Genomic DNA, 18,663 nt, shown 5'->3' with positions numbered 1-18,663 from the left:
ACTCCAGGTTGCCACTTTGCAAATGGACTCAAGAGGAACATTTGCAATGAATGCTATGGATGCCCCAGTGCCTCGAGTAGAATGTGCTCTAGGCTTGAAGGGCAGTTCTCGCTTTGCAAGAGTCTAACATAGTGTGATGCATTTGACAATCCACCTTGAGATAGCTGATTTAGAGACAGGATCCCCTTCTATACCAGCTGCCACTGAAACGAAGAATTGTTTAGTCTTTCTTAGTGGTTTAGTTTTCTCCAGGTAAAACATGACTGCCCTGCGCACTTCTAGTGTGAGAAGGCTTCTTTCGGCCAGGTTAGTAGGGTTCGGGAAGAAAGTGGGTAGTTCGATTGACTGTAACAATGGGGTCTGCCATTGGAATCAGTTGATTCCTGATGGGAAACAAGATGGCCTCAGTGGCCTCTTGGTTTCTATTGCCTGTTATCTTGTTTTCCCAAAGTCCTGGGAAGCCCTGACTCTGTCCCTTCCCCCTGAATGGCTGTTGGGTGGAAGTTTCATATATGGTGTTGTTGTGAAGTCCAGGCCAGACTGGCTGGAGCCTTCCCAGTGACTGTATGTTGTGGGTACACCCAGTGGGTGGGACCTGGGTGAATGGAGTGTGTGACCAATATGCACTTCTTGTTGTGGATGTCTAGTTTCTGGTGTTTGACACAATGACTGAGACAGCCCTGCCCGAAACTGTTATGAATGCAGTGTGTAGTGTTGAATGGCTGGGTACTTTTCCCAATACACATTCCTTGTTTTGAGTGTCTGAGAGGGAGGAGAATGGCCTGAATGCGCTGTATGCCTGATTGGCTAACTGACTGCTGAATGCCCTTCAGAGTGATTGGTTGCCTGAGTGTGACTTAGCAGAATGAATGGGAGATTAACTAGTATATCTGGTGGCCTCTCACTGCTAGAATTCATTCAGAAACTGAAGTTGATACTTGAAGCTTATCCTTGAAGCCCGGCTGGAAGAAGATATGCTGCTCCATTTACTTCGACCCGATCCGAAAGCTGTCAAGTTCATCGAGGACTGATCCGAGAGAGGACCTGGTTAGACGCCCTCTTCCTCGTGCTCTGAGGGACCATCGAGCACCGCTAACCTTAGCCGAAGTTCCCTGGAAGTCAGACCCTTGACAGGCTGCCGACCGGAGACGGGGATCGCTGAGGAAAACTAAGAGAAGCACCGGACATTCCGTCCACTGTCGTCGACCAGGGGTCGCAGGTTTGCTATAACCGCTGGAGGCCGTTGAAGCCGCGCTGTCCAGAAGCGGGGACCGCTTGACGCCGTGCCAGGGACAACCGGAGCCACATGCTCCATTGCCTAAGACACTTGATTAACGTCTGCACCGCCGCCCGCCTTATCCCGCCGGAGATGCCAAGCCAGGTCGTGGACGCACCGAGGAGCATCCGGCGGTAGGTTTCCCACCACCCAAAGACCGTAGAAACGCCGGACGACTCGACGCTCTTGCTGGGCCACAGTTCTTCACAAACTCTTTGCGGTACTGAACTATCGACATCGAGGTGCCCTACACGACTCATCCTTGCAGGACGTCTTCGACTCGTCGACGAGCACCATTGGGACCGAAGCTGCCGCCTCAACGCCACTCAACTTCCATTGAGGATTCTCGACGCAGAGTCCACTTTCTTTGAGGCCCATCGATGATCTGCGGCACCTGCGTTAAAGGGAGTCACTCAAGAAGTATCCCTTGACGCCTCATCGAGGAACTCTGCTATTCCATGTACATTGGTGGGGTGGTCGAAACATTTTAGAAGGGAATAAGACTCAGAACAATATATGGACTGGGCTTGTGGCATATCTTTATTTTACAGGTTGCCCAGGTTGGGGGGGTAGGGGGGAGGATCTCCACACAGGACTGTGTCTAGTGATAGGGGCCAGTATTCTGCCAATTGTTCTAACCAACTGCTTTCCTCCTATACCTATTGTTGGTTACATTTATTAAGTGATTTGTGCGACATTTAACCAGAGTACAGTTGATGCACTTTAATGAAATCTGATAATTGTGCTACCACTTACAACTGTATATATTTGCCATTGTAGATTTACTGAGCACAAAGTGAGTTATTGTGATTGTGTATATAACCTTGAACCTTTAACTTTATAAAGACTGTTTTAACTAATAGTGTGTGGACATTCCTTTGTGGATGCTTGGGGACTACACTGTATGTAAAATCCAGCCTGCATTACCTCCTGAAAAGCTAGGCCTTGATTGCTCGTCCATTGCACAAGTAATAGAGAATCTTGGCTGGGGTCCTCTGTGCCTCTCCTCTACCATATAGAGAGCAAAAGTACAGGCCCCCCTCCAGTCTTTACAGGAACCACAGCAGGCTTAGTCGGCGGTAGGTCAAGAGACGCCTACTGCCTGCGTGCAACCTTCCGTCGAAGAATGGCTTTGGGGTGTGTGCTTATGTGTAATGTGTTCATGTACGCCATCGTCACCAGAGGCCTTATTTATAGCATGCTGCGACTGCCTTTGGAGGCAGAGGACAGGTGTGCAGGAACCAGAGGGTTCCTCTGATATGTTTTTAAGCTTCAAATCTGAGTCTCAGCTGGCATGGACTTTATGATCCGAAGATCCACCGCAGTGGTCCTCTACTCTGCCATCATAGCGTGTACAACCCATCCGCTTTGTTTGGCTCTCTTCAAGGTTTTTTTTCGTCCTAAATAGTTTGCACGATGCACAGCAGGACTCATAGGGAAGGCAGCGGTTATACACTGTGTGCATCTTTTCAAGGAAACTTCCATTTGCAATTAATTTAAATTTTGCCCAGAGAATGTTCAAAATGGAAGGTGGACAAAGAGGCAGCAAGACAAAGGCAGAAGGGGCAGGCATTATTTCAACAGACAGGATCAGTCCCCCTCAACCCCCGCTCTCCCTACTGGTAGGCCGAAGCCCTTCAGAATTAATGTCTGTTCCGGTGTCTGGAATAAGACATCTATATGTTTATGAATGTCGGCCATCGTGAAAGTGTTGATCAGTAACCGGCAGTTGAAATTAAATGGAATTAACTCCAAAGTAGCTTTTTCTACAGACTCTGCAAGAATACAACTATCCACAATGGCAGAAAAAAATAATCCGAGGTAACCCGACACGTGAGGGATCATGGGTACAGGGCACGTCACACTAGGGATATTACAGACATGCCCCGTCGACGTCCCTTTTCGAACTTTGAAAAACTTCATGTGCAATACTCTAACTGCCACTAGCGGTCAGCCTATGCAAAGCATGTGATTTTAAGCAGATCCACAAGCCTCAAATGTTTTGTATGATGGAAATACCTGCTTATAGTCATTACTCTGTGGGTGTGTGGCCATATAAAGTCATTTTTGATAACGGATTGTCTAAAGCTTATTCTTGATTACTTGCCATATGGACTCATCCTGGACCCCTTACCACTCTCACGCACCCCTGAGACTTTGTCTTGACCACTTGCCTTGCTACCTTGAACTGTCTTGGTTACAGCTCCCACAGTTGTCCCCATCACAATTGTAGGTGGGCCTCCTATATATGTACCCGCCAGGAAAGGGTAAAGAAAACCAATCTTAACACCCAGGAACATTTCCAAAGGCTCCAAACTGGAGGGCACCAAGATGACGTTGAGAATGGTTGTTCCCACCACTCCAAAAGGGTCAAAGCACTGACAAGAGTCTTCTAAAATCAGTCGCCAGACCAGGCTCCACTGGGACTGCAGCAAAGGTTGCTCCTCAGAACTTCTCAGGGTCGGTCCAGGGGTCTTCTGAAGTCTGCACGGCTATGCAGATACTTGGTTCCTCACAGGATCTCTGCAGATGTGGCTGCAGGACTCCTCTTATGGAAAATCTCAGGTGAGCACAGAAACTCAGCCAAACTAGTACATATCTTCCCCTCACACACACACACCCCCAGCAGCGATCCAATTAGGGACCACTGTTGGTGAAACTCATGAATACACCCCAGTCATACAGAAACCAGTTTGTGTATTGGGCCCACTTTCTGGTTTCCCGACACACATGCCCTGCATTAGCCTGCAAAAAGCACAGCTTTCCCTGGCTAATAACCGTAAAAGGATTTTCCTGACCTGGCAAAGAAGGAGGAATGCAAAAAGAAAAAATGGCCAAAGAACAATCGAAAAACCTTGTAGCACTTGCAGCAAGCGCTTTAAAGCCCTTCACCTGTGTGTAAACACTATATAAATAATCAATAGATAAATGTTAGGACACAAGCCACAGTTAATAGCCAAACATTGTAAATGCCAGAAAGCAAAAATAAAATGCAGTAAGAATAGTGAAAAAATAACTACTGCCAACAGCTTGGCTTTAGACACATTTAAAAGTAACCAAAACATCCTCTCAGTGTAGTCAAGTGCTATACATGCACTGCACTGTTAGGTGATGTTTGCAACATGAAAGTTACCTGAATAGTTAACATGTAAAAATAAAAAGGAAACCAGTTTCCCAGTACAAGTGAGCAAAAAGACCAGTGGAGGGACACTGAAGGCTTCACTTTACTATAAAAGTCAGGACATGGTGTAAAAAACAAAAGCAAAAAGTTGGGGCAGGTCTACAGAATATGGAGGAAAAGTTGCTCCAAGAGAAAACTTATAACAATCAGGAGGCCCCTTTTGCATAGAAACCCAAGAACTTTTCTTCTATACGAGCAGGAAAAGGCCTAAATGTCAACAAGATGAATTTGAGACACCTTTGGGAGGGGGCACACACCAGTCAGCACAAGCCAAAAGGAAATGGGGGCAGGGCAGTATAGACACTTCGCTAGGATAAGCTATGTTTTAGTGATTGATATTGATATTTTATTTCTATCATGCTCGTACACAAGTGTTTCAGAGCGCGACAAGGCAAGGAAGGGGAACAGGGGAGAACAAAACAAAGATCTTACTAGGCCCGGTGACAATGAGAACGTGCAAGTGCATGATGGGGAGGCGAAAAGTGTATGGAAGGGGGGAGAAGTGGAAAATCGGATACATAATAAATAATAAAGGCAACCAACAGTGGTAGTGCAGCCAGCAATTGGCAAGTGCTGGGTTTAAGGCAGCAGACAGGGTAGGTCTGATAAGTGCAGGAAGAAAAAAAGGGGGTAGGAGGGGGGGTCGGGCGGGACGGGACTGTTTGGGTACAGATACAGACCCCAGTGCAAAGGGGGGCCCAAAGGCAGTGCAGGAGGGTGGCAGGGTGAGCAGGTACCTGACCCAGGAGGACAGAGGGTGGCCAGGTGCACGGTGCCAAGAGAGAACAGATCAGCAGGGGAGAGGAGGAGCAAAGGCAGAAGCAAAGAGGAAGGTCTTGAGGTGCTTGCGGAACCGGAGATTGTTCTCCTCAAGTTTTAGAGTGGCAGGGAGGCTGCTCCAGAGGGAGGACCCAGCCGAAGGCAGGTCTATCCACAGCTTGTTTCTTTGAAAAACTACTGACCCTGAGGGAGGTAGAGGAGCGAAGAGCTCGAGAGGGGAGGTATTTGTGGAGGGATAGCTAAAGGTATTTTGGTCCCAGGTCCCAGAAAGCCTTGTGGACAATGCAGAGGGTTTTGAAGTTAATCCTTGCATCCACTGGGAGCCAATTGAGAGATTTCAGGGCTGGAGAGATATGATCCCAGGGCTTGAGGCCAAGGACAAGTCTTGCAGCCCTGTTCTATATTAGTTGCAGAGGGCGGAGAGTAGAGGCAGATAGATTTAGAAAGAGGCTGTTAAAATAGTCCAAACTAGAGAGAACCAGAGCTTGGGATACCATGAGCTTCTGGGGGAAGGAGAGGATAGGCAGAGTACCTCCGAGGAGGTGCAGTAAGAACTTTTTGGAGACAGATGTGGGCGGAGAAGGAAAGTGTGGAGTCAAATATGACCCTGAGGTACTTAGCCTTGATTCAGACAAAGATCATTGGCGGCACACATCAGAGATGGGAGAGGAGATGGCCCAGGGCAGCCTGAATATATGTTGAGTGTCGTCAGCGTAGCACTGGAAATTTGAGCAGAAAATGGCAATGCAGTGGGTGAGAGTTGCCAAGTATCAGTTGAAAAGCCAGGGCGAGAGGTTAGAACCCTGGCGAATACCACAGGTAGAGAGGAAGATAGATGATAGGAAGGACCCAAGTTGGACCTGGGAGGGTCATTCGGAGAGGAAAGAGGTCAGCCACAGCCTGATCAGTGATACCCAGGTTATCACAGACGGTTGAGCGAGATGGTATGGTTGACCGTGTCGAAGGCAGAAGAGAGATTGATAAGGATGAGGACAGAGGGAATGTTGGAGTCAAGGTTGGAGACCAGATCTACACGGATGTTCAGAGAGCAGTTTCCGTGCTTCTGGCAGCTCTGAAGCCAGACTGGTGGTCAATGGAGACACCCAACAGAATTGGAATGAAGGTTAAGCTGAGAGATGGCCCCATTTTCCAGGAGTTTGCCAAGAAAGGGAGTAATGGAAATTGGGCGATAGCCGGACAAGAAGGATCAGCTGTGGGTTTCTTGAGAAGAGGATGCACAAGGGAGTGCTTCAGAGGGGAGGGGAAGGATAGGATCCTGAGGCAAAAGAGTGGTTGCAAAAATCAGCAAGGGCCGGGGCAAGGCTGTCATTGTGGTCCTTTACGGTTTTAGAGGAACAGGGAGGAACCTGTTTTGACAAGGCTTTCATAGTTTGGACTTGTCTAGCAACCTCATCAGGGGACAAAAGAGGAAAGGACGAGAAGGAGGGTGGGGGGTGTCTGAAGGAGGGTCAGCAAGCACAGACGAGAGGGGAGAGGAAGGGGAGGAGTGGAGAGGGTGGAAAGGATGTCCTGGGTTTTTGAGATCAAGTGAGAGGCAAGGGCATTGCAAAGAGCCTGGGAGGCAACAGGAGGGGTAGAGACTGCAGCAGGGTTGACCAGCTTCCTTGCAGATTTTAAAGAGTTCGGCTGAGTTGTTAGATGCCGCAGACACAAACTCGAATGTGGACTCTCTTCTTGGTGTGGAGAGTCTCGGTATTGTCTTTGGAACCGGCGACAGGCCAGTTTGTCAGATGATGAACAAGAAGCAGTCCATTTCCTCTCAGCCGCCCTATACTTACGTTTAAGTGTAGCTAGGTCAGAGTCATACCAGGCATTGCACTTGGCTTTGGACTTCAAACGGATCCTCATGATAGGGGCAAGAGCATCAATAGTATCAGAAATTGAAGAGTAACTAGAGACAGGGCTGTGTTAGGATGTGAGACAGCCAGAAGTGGATGGGGGCAGGGGGAGAAAAGGTGGCGGAGAAAACCTCAACTGAAACACGCTTCATGGGTCGGATGTCCGACAAAGTAGGTGGCAGTGTTGGGGTAGGCTTGGCTTAGGGGGTAGGGAGCAGAGAAAGAGGGAGAGAAGAGAGGAGGGAGTGATAAGAGGGATGGAGATGGGGAGGTCAGAGGAGATCAAGACATGAGTGTGTGCCCTGCAGAGTGAGTCAGGCCAGAGGGGAGGATGGAAAGGGAGAGGGAGTCGCAGGGGTCACGGAAGAGTAAAGAGGGGGAACAAGGAGTCTAAATGGATATTGAGGTCACCGAGGAGGATAAGTTGAGTGGTAGAGGCCAGGATGGAAGAGGAGAGGTCCGCCCATTCAGAGAGAAATGAGGTGATTTGACCAGGAGTCCAGTAGATGGTAGCCACAGTAAGAGAATGGGTAGGAGAGAGAGAGTCTACAGATAAGGCATTCAAAAGAGGAGTAGATCTGAGTGGGAATGATAGAGGCAGGAATCCACTCAGGAAAGATCAAGCCTCCCCCCCCAACGGACCAGGAGGATCTGGGTGCGCAAAGGATCTTGTAGCCATCAGGTAGGAGACTGTCAAAGCTTGTGACAGAGCTGCCCGTGAACCATGTCTCAGTAAGACCAAGGACATCAAGGTCTAGTACTTCAAGTAGGTGGCAGATGTCAGAGGAGTGTTTGATAGCAGAGCGAGAGTTGAGTGGCAATATGACGAAGGTTGCCAGCCTTAAAGACCTTTCGTGGAGGGGTACAGATCAGAGGTACGCCCTGTGGAGGAGAAAGAGCTCTAGGAGGGGCGGAGGAGAGAGAGAGGGCCAGGTAGCCAAGGGGGGACAGGAGGGAACAGCAGGAGATGAGGCGAGGGAAGCGCCTATCAAAGAGGAGGAGATTGGCCTGAGGACCGTGGACCATGACAGTGCGTGCCATTAAGGTAGATATTAATGATGACTTTAGAGGAGTCAAAAGGAAGCTATGAGAACTTCCCAGCGCGTGCCACCATTAATGGGAGAGGAGGTGATAGGACAGAGCACAGAGATCATATATAGAGTCCATAGATCTGGCGAAAGAACGACAAAGAGGATGTGAGTGAGGGTCTGTCTGGAGGAAGTATTGGAGTAGGTGTCGGCGATGGGAAGTTCAGGGTTAGAGGCCAAGATATCCTTTTTCAACGTCTTCCTACCAGACTTAGTGAGAAAGGAAGGATAGTCAATGGAGAAGCAGTTGGAAAAGAAAGGAGAAACAGAAAGCGCCATGGGGGTGGAAGCGAGGAGAGGATGGAGAAATTGGGGGCTAAGGGATGTAGGTGAGGGACAAAAGAGTGAGGTCACTGGGCTGGCAAGTAACAGAGAAGCAACAGTATACAAGCAAAATACACAGAATTTAGCAAAAACAGCAAGATTTGACTTTCTAGCAAAAAAAACAAAAACAGCAAGATTTGACTTTCCAAACAGGGATTCAGATGTTAGCAAAGGGTTTTAAGAAGCACTGTTTAGTGGTAGGGTCCGTTCATAGGGTAGTTTAGGTTTGAACAGAGGACTAGGTTTATTTGAGTAAGATGTCCCGACAAGCTTTCAAGCTGTTCACCATTGGTTTTATTAGAGTTGGTTGATTTCCTTATGCTCTTCATCTCGTACGTATGGGTGAGTACTTGGTTTGTATTTCAAGCTGTACACAGTTTTTGTAGTGTTTACAAAGTTACAGCTTCTGCCACAAAGGTGTAGCATGTGTTATAATACGCGGTGTATTTTTATGCGTACATTTTTGTAAAAGTACAATATTGTTAATAAAGTCCATTTTCAATGCAAAACATGCTACGCATGGTAATTCCTACTTTCAGTCCTAGTTTGAAGTTTATTTAATGAACTAAACCAATGCTTCTTTGTAAATATTGCTAGTCTTTCGTGTAGGAGCTAGTGTAAAGAATTTGTCTTTGTTTCCAACACTGGAGCAAGCCACAAAGCAGACCATGAAAAAAGCATGAATAGCATGAAGCGTTTCCAGCTACTTTGAGTTGGAGCGTTGAGATTGCGCAGCAACATTATTGGTGTTCCGATATACAGCCGAGGCAGCAGCAACCTCAACATAAGTGGCGGACGTGTAGTGCTGAAGCATGTAAGCTTTGTAGTGTTGAGATGGCATACATTCATCAACTCGGATGGACAACCTCGTTGCGGACAGTATTGAAGAGACATGCACCATTTCTTGTCAACCGCATTATTATAAAAGCACTGTTTTTTTTCACCTGCATGACTTCAAAAGTGACTGCTGCTAATGTGGAAACCTTAGGAACAATGAACTGCTGAAGTTTTAAAGAACTGCTGAACTTGAGGAACAATGAACGCAGAACTACAGCACAAAGAGCCATATAGCAGGGGTAAGCATTGCAGACTGCTTCAAAAATAAATTTAAAAAAAAGGTATATTTTATACTGGTTACATTGCCCACCCAAGAACATATATTTAATGCAGCTAAAATGTCATTGATGAGCATCGGTCACGTCTGAAAAAGGCAAAATTGTACCTTGTACCTTGTACCTACTAAAAGACAGATTTGGTAGGTAAAGGCACTTTATGCGGTTGATCAGATGTTTATTGGCTGGGCAAAATTAAAACCGTAGTGGAAAGTTCTTGAACAAAATCAAACTCTCAAATTTGCAATTTTGGGAAGAAAATCGAGAAACCAGCATTTAGCATAAACAAGGAGGTTCCACAATATAACATGTGACTATTTAATGTGGCATCGAAACATGATAAACATTTAAAAGAACAAAGTGAAAAAAGATCTGTACCTCAGCTTCACCTGCCACCTAAAAACGGTGCATGACCCACAGCCTGGGTGATGTCGTAGGAAATTCGTGTCACTGCAAAATAAATATGTCAGTTAATAAACTTCAGCATTTGCACATATTTTATAGGCAGATGAACAACTACACAACCAAACACACCGATAGGCTAATACTACTACCCAACTAGCATCTACCCTTGTAGCTCAGAGCAAGAGGTGGCGGGGAGATTTAACAGCTGCTTCTTACAAACTGTTCACAGGAGACATGGGCAGTGAATAATCTTTTCTTCTCATAGTGCTTCTGTTTGTGGAGACACCAGGCACACTGCTAGAGCTGTATGTCCTATGCTGCTGCTTCTTGCTCTCAGAACAGCCAAACCACACCAACTGGAGTCCCTCTGTCCAAAGTGTGCTGAATGGATCCATTCTGGTTCCAGAGGACCAATAGATCTAAGAGATCTCAAATAGTTGTTTCATATTGCATGTAAAAGCAATGGATGCTAGAGATACCCAGGCCAAAATAGCTGTTTGAAATTCTCCCCCCAGGTCAGGAGGTGTAGGCACAACCACCTCTGATGGATAAGACGATCTGAAAAAGACATAGCCAAACTATAAGTCCTGAATAAGATGACGAGAACCAGCATGTCATCAAAACCGGTCGACCACCATAATGCACAATATACCTAAAGGAAATACGGGACTCAAGATTTCAAGGAATAACTTTTAGTGGAGACTCACTCTCCTCGTTGATTGGCGTTTTGCGCCATAATCTGTTGGTGTAAAATAACAATACTGAAAATATTGAAGACTGAATACCTTGTCTACAAGACATTTTTAGGTCCTGTAACTGAGTCACAAAAAACGTTTTTAATTATCACCATTGATTTTTTATTTCTTGTGTTAAACCATACTTTACCATCTCATCTGCACCACATGTACACACTCCTGTTGGTGAATAAAGTAAGAATACGGCCATTGTGACTTAAAGAGAAAATTCCTCAAGGGAATGTCCATGTAGGAAAAGCAGACTTGGTCCAAACATTTTACTGGTTTACAAATCCTGGAACTGAATACATTGTAGATGCAGGGACAGCACTTCGTTCTTCTTTCCTATTAGACAGGCGGCGCACCACCTCCGACCTAGGGATAGTAGCACTCTATAGGGATAGTGTGCGCTTCCGCATAGGGATTGTTGTAGCATACACATTGAATGGTGATAAGTAAACTAGCATTACTAACATTTTATATTGCTTTTACAAGTGTTCTTACATGATATACCTGTTGTACCCAACACTAAGGCCAGTATTTACCCTTAATCAGGTTCCTTGATTGTTGTTGTGGTCCATTCTGGTTCCACCAGGACCTAGCGCCCCTGAAGAAGCAAGTCTACCTTGCTTGGGAAATTCATAACTGGCAGTCGATAGAGAGTTTAGCCTTGCAATTTTGCTTTTGTGATGGGCCATGTTAGTGGGCTGTTTCTACAGCTCTCGGGTGCGAAACAATTTACCAAAAGAGCAAGGCATGGTTCCAAAGGATAGATCCAGCTATTTGGGTATCAATAGCATAACAGTCAGCATTCACTCAAGGGAAGAGGGAAGCTGGTGGACAGAAACCGCCATTGTGCACAGCACCTGAGCAAGTTAGAGATGTGAGAGGCAGGTCTCAGCCTGCCACTCAACATGATAAAGAAGACTCTGTAGTAGTACCAAAGGTTCTCGACTCTGAACAGCCTTATTAGGGGGTCAGGGCGTACAGGGTTTCAGAACTTGCTCTGGTAAAGGGATCAGCGAAGCAAACATAAAGGTGTAACCATTTATCACTTAAGACCTTCAGCAAGCTCTCAATGGTAACCTAACCGAGCAATTGTGGTCAACTCAGGAGGAGGTAGGCTTGTGTGAAGTACAGTCAAGAGCAGAGTCATTCAAGGAACAGAAGCCCAGGTAGAGGAGTACAAACAAATGATAGACAATAAAGAATCAAGTTCCACACACTACTTGTAAGTAAGTTAAGTAGTAAAGATATCTTTGGCAAAATCAAAATTTGTTATTTGCCACTTTAGAATTGAACACAGTTATTGATAGTTATATACCTTCTGCAAACCCTTCGCTGCAGTACAGCACCCATGAGTGATAAATTTGTCAAAATGGACCCAGTCTTTCTTTTTCTACATTTTCTGTTTGTGAGGTATTTCTTGGCTTTTACTCTGTGCGTTGAGACAGGTTTCTGCCCTTTGTGCGTTTTGCCTTTGGCGGGTTTCAGCCCTGAAGCCCGCCCCTGGCTCCAGTCCTTTGTCTCTAGGTGTCCCTGAATGTAACCACTACTGAAAGGACAGCCACCGTGCTGTGTGATTGACAGCATAGGCTGTGAATGAATGGGACATCGCATAAAAAACAAGGTTTTTGGGACTAGGGCAGAGTCGACCACTGGAGAGGTACACCCAAAGAAAAAGTGACGAGACGCCAGCAGCACCCTCCTGGACCGCGAAGTGCCAGGTCAAGCCATGCAGCTGTGCTGACCCCGTTTTCATATCGACTGGGAAGACACTTACGAGACTACTTCCTCCCTTGGCTGGTGGGACCAACTAGCCTCAAGAACAGCTTCCATTGGGCGCAACACCCGACATGCTGTGCCTCACCAGAGCTACAGAAGCCCAATGCCAGGGGTCCCATGACTATTGCATTGTCCTGCAAAGTCTGAATCCAGCCAGATCTTCGTGGGCATCCCGAGAACCCTCCAGAGACAGAAAATCTAGATCCAGAGTCCCCTTCCAACCGGAGATATTAGTTCTTCATGGACACAGAGGAAAAGGTGCCAACACACTGAAGTGCCACTGAAAAAAAGAAAATCTGTAGATGAGGAGTCCCTCTCCCAAATCCTGCTGCAGAATCCTGCCAGACCCCCTTCCTTTCGTCACCACGACCAAGGTCCAGGAACAAGGGTCTGCCAAGCTGTAGCAAAGAGGAATCCAGCTGGAAAAATGTTCTTCGAATCACAGGTACTGTGGGGCTTGGGACGTTCACCTTTTAGCCATAAGTTGTGCTTCCTATTCTGCGAAAGGCTTCTGTTCCACTTCAGAGTTGATACCACCTGCTCTGCACTGGCCTAACAGCTTGTGCTCTCTACAAAGTAGCTCACTTGAGTTACTACGATTTCTTTTGAACTCACTAACTTTGTCAAGACTTTATCTAAGAAGAAGTGCATAAGAACTTTTGACTTTGTCCATTGACTTTGGCTGTCCTAGTTCCAAAAAAGGCACTCCTCTGAACCTACTGACTTTGGCAATATGTGTTCCCTCATAGGTTAGAATTGTGATTACTATTATTGAGGGATAAAAGTTTACCTCCCTCACTTTAGGCGATTGTAATTTTTCTACAAACTGTTGAAGGTATGTTCTCAGTCTTATTCTAACCTTTCCTTCCTTTATAACTCAAAAACTGAATTGGTAACTGAAAATAAGTGAAATACTGACCTTAACTAAAGACACATCCGTGTGCTCGAATATGTGTTAGCATAAAGTATTTATCAACTGTTATTGTCCTTTACAAATTGAATCCAAACTTTGATTGAATGCTACTAGTAGATAATACTTTAAAGAAATATTATTTAAACCTTGTGTATATATTATGGTCCGACGACGTATTCCATATCTATGACAGTAATCACCACAGCTGTGCTGCTTCGGAAAATCTTTCGGCCTCTGCGTCAATGACGTTGATACGCTGACCTCGAGGGCCTCCATCGAGCCGACGTCACTGGATGTTATAAGTAGGACGCACAACGTCCGTAGCCTCAGTTGTAGTTTTTTCCCCAGAATGTGTGGCACCAATCAACTGCCATTTAGACAACAGAGAGCCTTGCGGATACGTAAGCCGCTAAACGCACAACAAATTCTGTAGTGGGGTAGGCAGGGAGGGAGCCATATGGAATACATCGTCGGACCATCCCATCAAAAGAACGTTACCAGGTAAGAGAGTAACTTGTTCTTCGAGGGGATTGGTCCTCCGACGTATTCCATATCTATGACAGAATCCCAAAGCAGTACAAACGTAAGGAGGTGGGAAAAGAATTTAGAAAACACCAATTTACAATGCCCAATCAAATTGCAGAGTAAAGGACCGCCTTGCCAAAGGCCAGATCCTGCCCATGGATAGAATCTAGGGAGTAGTGACGTACAAAAGTATGGATCGAAGCCCAAGTGGCTGCATCACAGATGTTACAAATAGGGGCTCCCCTCTGCAAGGCAGTAGAGGCAGCCATACCCCTAGTAGAATGGGCCCATAGGCCTACCCGAGGGTCCTTACCCGCCAAGCGATAACATTCAGAAATTACCAAAATAATCCATCTAGACAAAGTCTGCTTAGTCACAGCTTGTCCCAAACACCTTCCAGCGCAACCAATAAAGAGCCGATCGTCCACTCTGACCCAGGACGTGCGTGAAATGTAGAAACTTAAAGCTCTCCTAGGATCCAGCCTATGGAGCCTCTCCTCTTCCTTACCAGGATGTGGAAGAGGATAAAATGCCCAAAGAATAACCTTCTGGCTTAAATGAAATTCCGACACCACATTCGGAAGAAAGGAAGGACGAACTCGAAGGACAACCCTGTCCTTATGAAACACAGTAAAGGGTGGCTTAACTGAAGGTGCCGGTAACTCACTCACTCTGCGAGCGGAAGTGTACGCAACTAAAAATACAGTTTTAAGGGTTAACAGTCTCAAAGGACAAGAATGTAAAGGCTCAAATGGAGCACCCATTAGAAACTTGAGAACAAGGTTCAAATCCCAACCGGGCACCTGGAAAGGTGACGGAGGGAACACATAAGTGAACCCTTTCAGAATCTGAGAAATTAAGTAATTTTAAAATAAGAACACTCCTCAGACAAGCACTTAAATATGGATAGCGCCGCCAGGTAACCTTTAACGGTACCCACTTGCAAGCCCCTGTGGGATAAAGAAAGCAAAAAAGACAGAACCACAGGAATGTCCCATGAAAAGGGATCCACACTCTTGACCCTGCACCAGTCACAGAACTTTCTCCAACAGCAACGGTACAGGGACTTTGTTGTCGGCCGTCAGGCCGAAAGCAACACCTCCATCACGTCTTCCGGGAGGTCCCAATCCTTATACCTCAATCTTTCAGAAGCCAAGCGTGAAGGTTGAGGGATCTGACCTCTGGATGGAGAACCTGACCTCCTCCCTCCCCTCCCGTGAGAACAGATCGTCTCGGTAGGGAAGACGACGTGGAGGGCAGATGGACAAGTTGAGAAGGTCCAGGTACCACGTCCTCCGGGCCCATGCTGGGAACGAACCTCTGTAACCTCCGCAACACTTGCAGGATGACGGGGACTGGAGGAAACGCGTACAGCAGTGGGAAGGACCACTCCACTACGAACATGTCTCCCAAGTCTCCTCTTGGAGGAAATTCCCGCGAGTAGAACCTTTCGCACTTCCGGTTGACACTGGAGGTGAAGAGATCCACTTGAGGGGTCTCCCAAAGGGCGAAGATCTCCAAGAGAACCTCCTGAGCCAACTCCCACTCGTGAGAGATGGCGCTCAGGCCTGCTCTGAGCGTCTGCCGTCTCGTTTTCGGCTCCGGCCAGATGAACTGCAGAGATCAAAATTTCAAGAACCAGAGCTGCATCGTCTCCCTGCACAGAGGAAGTGACCCTGCCCTCCCCTTTTTGTTGAGGTAGTGCATGGCCACTGTGTTGTCCGTCAGAATCAGGACATTCTTTCCTCGCACAGTCGGCAGAAAAGCCTTTAGGGCAAGCCCGACGGCCCTCAGCTCCAACAGATTGATATGGAGTCTGGACTCCAATGGACACCAACGACCGCCGACTGTCAGCTCGTTGGCATGAGCTCCCCATCCCTTGAGGGACGCGTCCGTCACGATCGTCACCTCCGGCCAGGGTAGCCAAAACGGAGCCCCCCTCATCAGATTGCCTTCGACAGCCCACCACAGAAGATCCTGGTCGACCGAGGGCGGCACCTGAACAGGGTCCGACATCCTGCAGGAGGACTGACCATTGGAGCTTGAGAGCCCATTGCAAAGATCTCATCCGCAACCTGGCCTCTGGCACCAGAAGAATGCAGGATGCCATGAGGCCGAGCAACCTCAAGAACTCGAACGCTGGGAGACTCTGGGCATGCTGAAACTTGTGCATCACCTGCTGAATGTGGTGAGCCCTCACCTGGGGAGGAAAACACTGCCCCAGGGATGTGTCGAGCACTGCTCCGATGTACTGGAGCCGCTGTGCTGGCGTCAAGTGGGACTTCTTTAAGTTGAGGGAGAAGCCCAGCTTGTGAAGGTAGTGGCAGGTGATGGACAGATGATCCAGGACTTGCTAGGGAGAGCACGCCCTGATCAACCAATCGTCCAGGTAGGGGTAGACGTGAATCCCCCCCTTTCCTGAGATACGCTGCCACCACCACCATGAGCTTGGTGAAAACCCTCGGGGCGGAGGTCAATCCGAACGGCAGGATCCGAAACTGAAAGTGCAAGTCGCCAACCGCGAACCTCAGGTACTTCTTGTGCTTGAGATGGATCGGCACATGAAAATAAGCGTCCTTGACGTCGAGAAACACCAACCAGTCCTGAAGTTGAAGGGCTTGGAGGACTTGATAAAGAGTAACCATCTTGAACTTGTCCTTCCTGAGGAGCTTGTTCAAACTGTTTACGTCCATGATGGGTCTCAAATCCCCTGTCTTTCTTCGAAATCAAAAAATTAGGGGAATACCATCCCTTGTTCCTCTCCGCTACAGGCACCAGTTCCATGGCGCCTTTCTCCAGCAGGGATTGAATCTCCTGTGCAAGGAGCGACTCCGGACTCTTCAAAGAGATTCCCCTGGTGGATTGTCGTGAGGCCTCTGCCGGAAAGGAAGGCAGTAGCCGTGGGCTATGATCTCCAGAACCCACACATCTGAAGTAATGGCACGCCATTCTACAAGATGCTGCGCCAGCCTTCCCCCCAACCAGAGAAGCATGGGCCTCATGACTGAGCTGAAGCAGCTGCGGCAGTGCCTGAGGGCAAAGAGGCAACTGCTTGCGCGGCCTTGACACCTCGAATACCTTGTTTTCCACCTCTGGCACTCCTACGGTTGCCCCTTTGACTTGCAGCCCCTCTCGATTTACTAAAGGACGAGTAATATCGAAAGTAACCTCCCCTCCATTGCTGTCCCCTAGGACGAAAAGGCGACTTTGCTGCAGCTTTGGAGGTCTGCAACCTCTCAAGACCCTCGTCAGCCTTGCTGCCAAAAAGATGTTCCCCATCAAAGGGCATGTTGAGGAGCCGAGCTTGCACATCAGGAGCAAAACCAGACTTCTGCAACCATGCAAACCTGCGCATTACGGTGCTCGCCGCCTTGGACCGGCTGACGCAATCTACCATGTCCAGACCCGTCTGAACGGATTCACACATGGCATCCTTGTCATCCTGCACAATAGCAAGGAAACCATCCCTTTGGGAATATGATCAGCCACTAAGGAAAAACAGTTCCACAGAGTGTGCGTGAAACGAGACAAGGCACAAACGGAGTTGGCAGCCTGAAGCCCCCCCAGAAGAAATTAACCTTCGCCCAGTCGTCAAAACGTTTGTTGTCCTCATCAGGAGGGATGATAGGGTATGAAGCCTGCTTTGCTGGGGCCGTAGCCGCCTGCACCACGAAACTCTCCGGAGTAGGGTGCATGGTCAAGGAGCAGGGGGGGGTGTCGCCACTGGCTGAGCGATATTTCTTCGGCAAGGACTTGCTCACTGCCGAGAGACTCTCCGGAGAAGTCCAAGCCGCAGCCACCCTTCTCTGCAAGGCCATATGCCATGGCAGCACCGGGTCAGTTGGAGGACCTTCGTCCAGGATATCAGTCAGGTCATCCTGCTGAAAATCCACAAGGAGGGGCAGACCACCCCAGGTAATCCGTGACCATCGACATGAGGTGCCGGTATGAGGATTCGGCATGCGTGCCAGGCTACGGGCGACCAAACTCCATCTCCGGAGAGGTGTCTAGACCACTGGTGTCATGCAGTGACTGACGCAGGTCCTCAAGTTGACTATGACCAGAAACAATGTCATCAGGAACCTCTGCAGGAACCTCACCTTCCTCAGACCCCTCATCCACCTCAGAAATATAATCCATAGGCTGGAAGGAGGGTACAGAAAAAGGCACAAAGACATGTTTAGCCTTGGCCAGTGCCTTCCTGGGGGATGCCACCGTGCCACGGGGCACCTCCAACAAACCCACCTCGAAAGGTGTAGAGGTTGTCGATGGAATCGACGTCGAGCACGGTGCCGACAGCTTCGACGGCGTCGACACAGGCCTCGAGGGCAGAGCCCCGAGCGTGTCTCGACAGTCTGGGCGCCGATGGCGTCGACGATTTCCTCAGAGGCGGGGCCTCGAGAGAGTCCGTCGACGACGTCGGCATCGCTGGCGTCGATGTCTTCCTCGAAGACTTCACAGGTTCTCGCGGTCTCGAGGGCGTCGAGGACTGGGACCTGGAACGGGCATGTCTAGAGCGACCATCCTTGTCTGACCGGGACCTCGAAGGCGCCCGGTGGTCGCGACGACTGCACAAGCCCGAAGGCGGAGTCTCTAGCACAGCCACGACCGGCGTCCTCAGATGGCGCAGACGGACCGGAGCCCTGCAATTGAAAAATCGCCAACATCTCCCTTTGGGAGG

General features: G+C 48.2%; 1 protein-coding gene across 3 annotated transcripts in view; it reads right to left on the bottom strand.

Annotated features, from left to right (window-relative positions):
• USP19 (ubiquitin specific peptidase 19) overlaps window positions 1–18,663 on the bottom strand; it is a 1,845,650-nt gene that overhangs the window by 1,601,243 nt on the left and 225,744 nt on the right. For all 3 annotated transcript variants that reach the window (XM_069643288.1, XM_069643289.1, XM_069643291.1), the window contains exon 8: window positions 9,999–10,070. In XM_069643288.1, coding sequence (XP_069499389.1) covers window positions 9,999–10,070 — 72 coding nt within the window. The remainder of the gene's footprint in view (window positions 1–9,998; window positions 10,071–18,663) is intronic.

The sequence above is a fragment of the Ambystoma mexicanum genome, chromosome 2p (genome assembly GCF_040938575.1).
Source record: "Ambystoma mexicanum isolate Mex_15411 chromosome 2p, UKY_AmexF1_1, whole genome shotgun sequence".
NCBI classification, from domain to species: Eukaryota; Metazoa; Chordata; class Amphibia; order Caudata; family Ambystomatidae; genus Ambystoma; species Ambystoma mexicanum.
The sequence above is the reverse complement of the archived record's forward strand: the minus strand, read 5'-3'. Positions and strand labels throughout refer to the sequence as shown.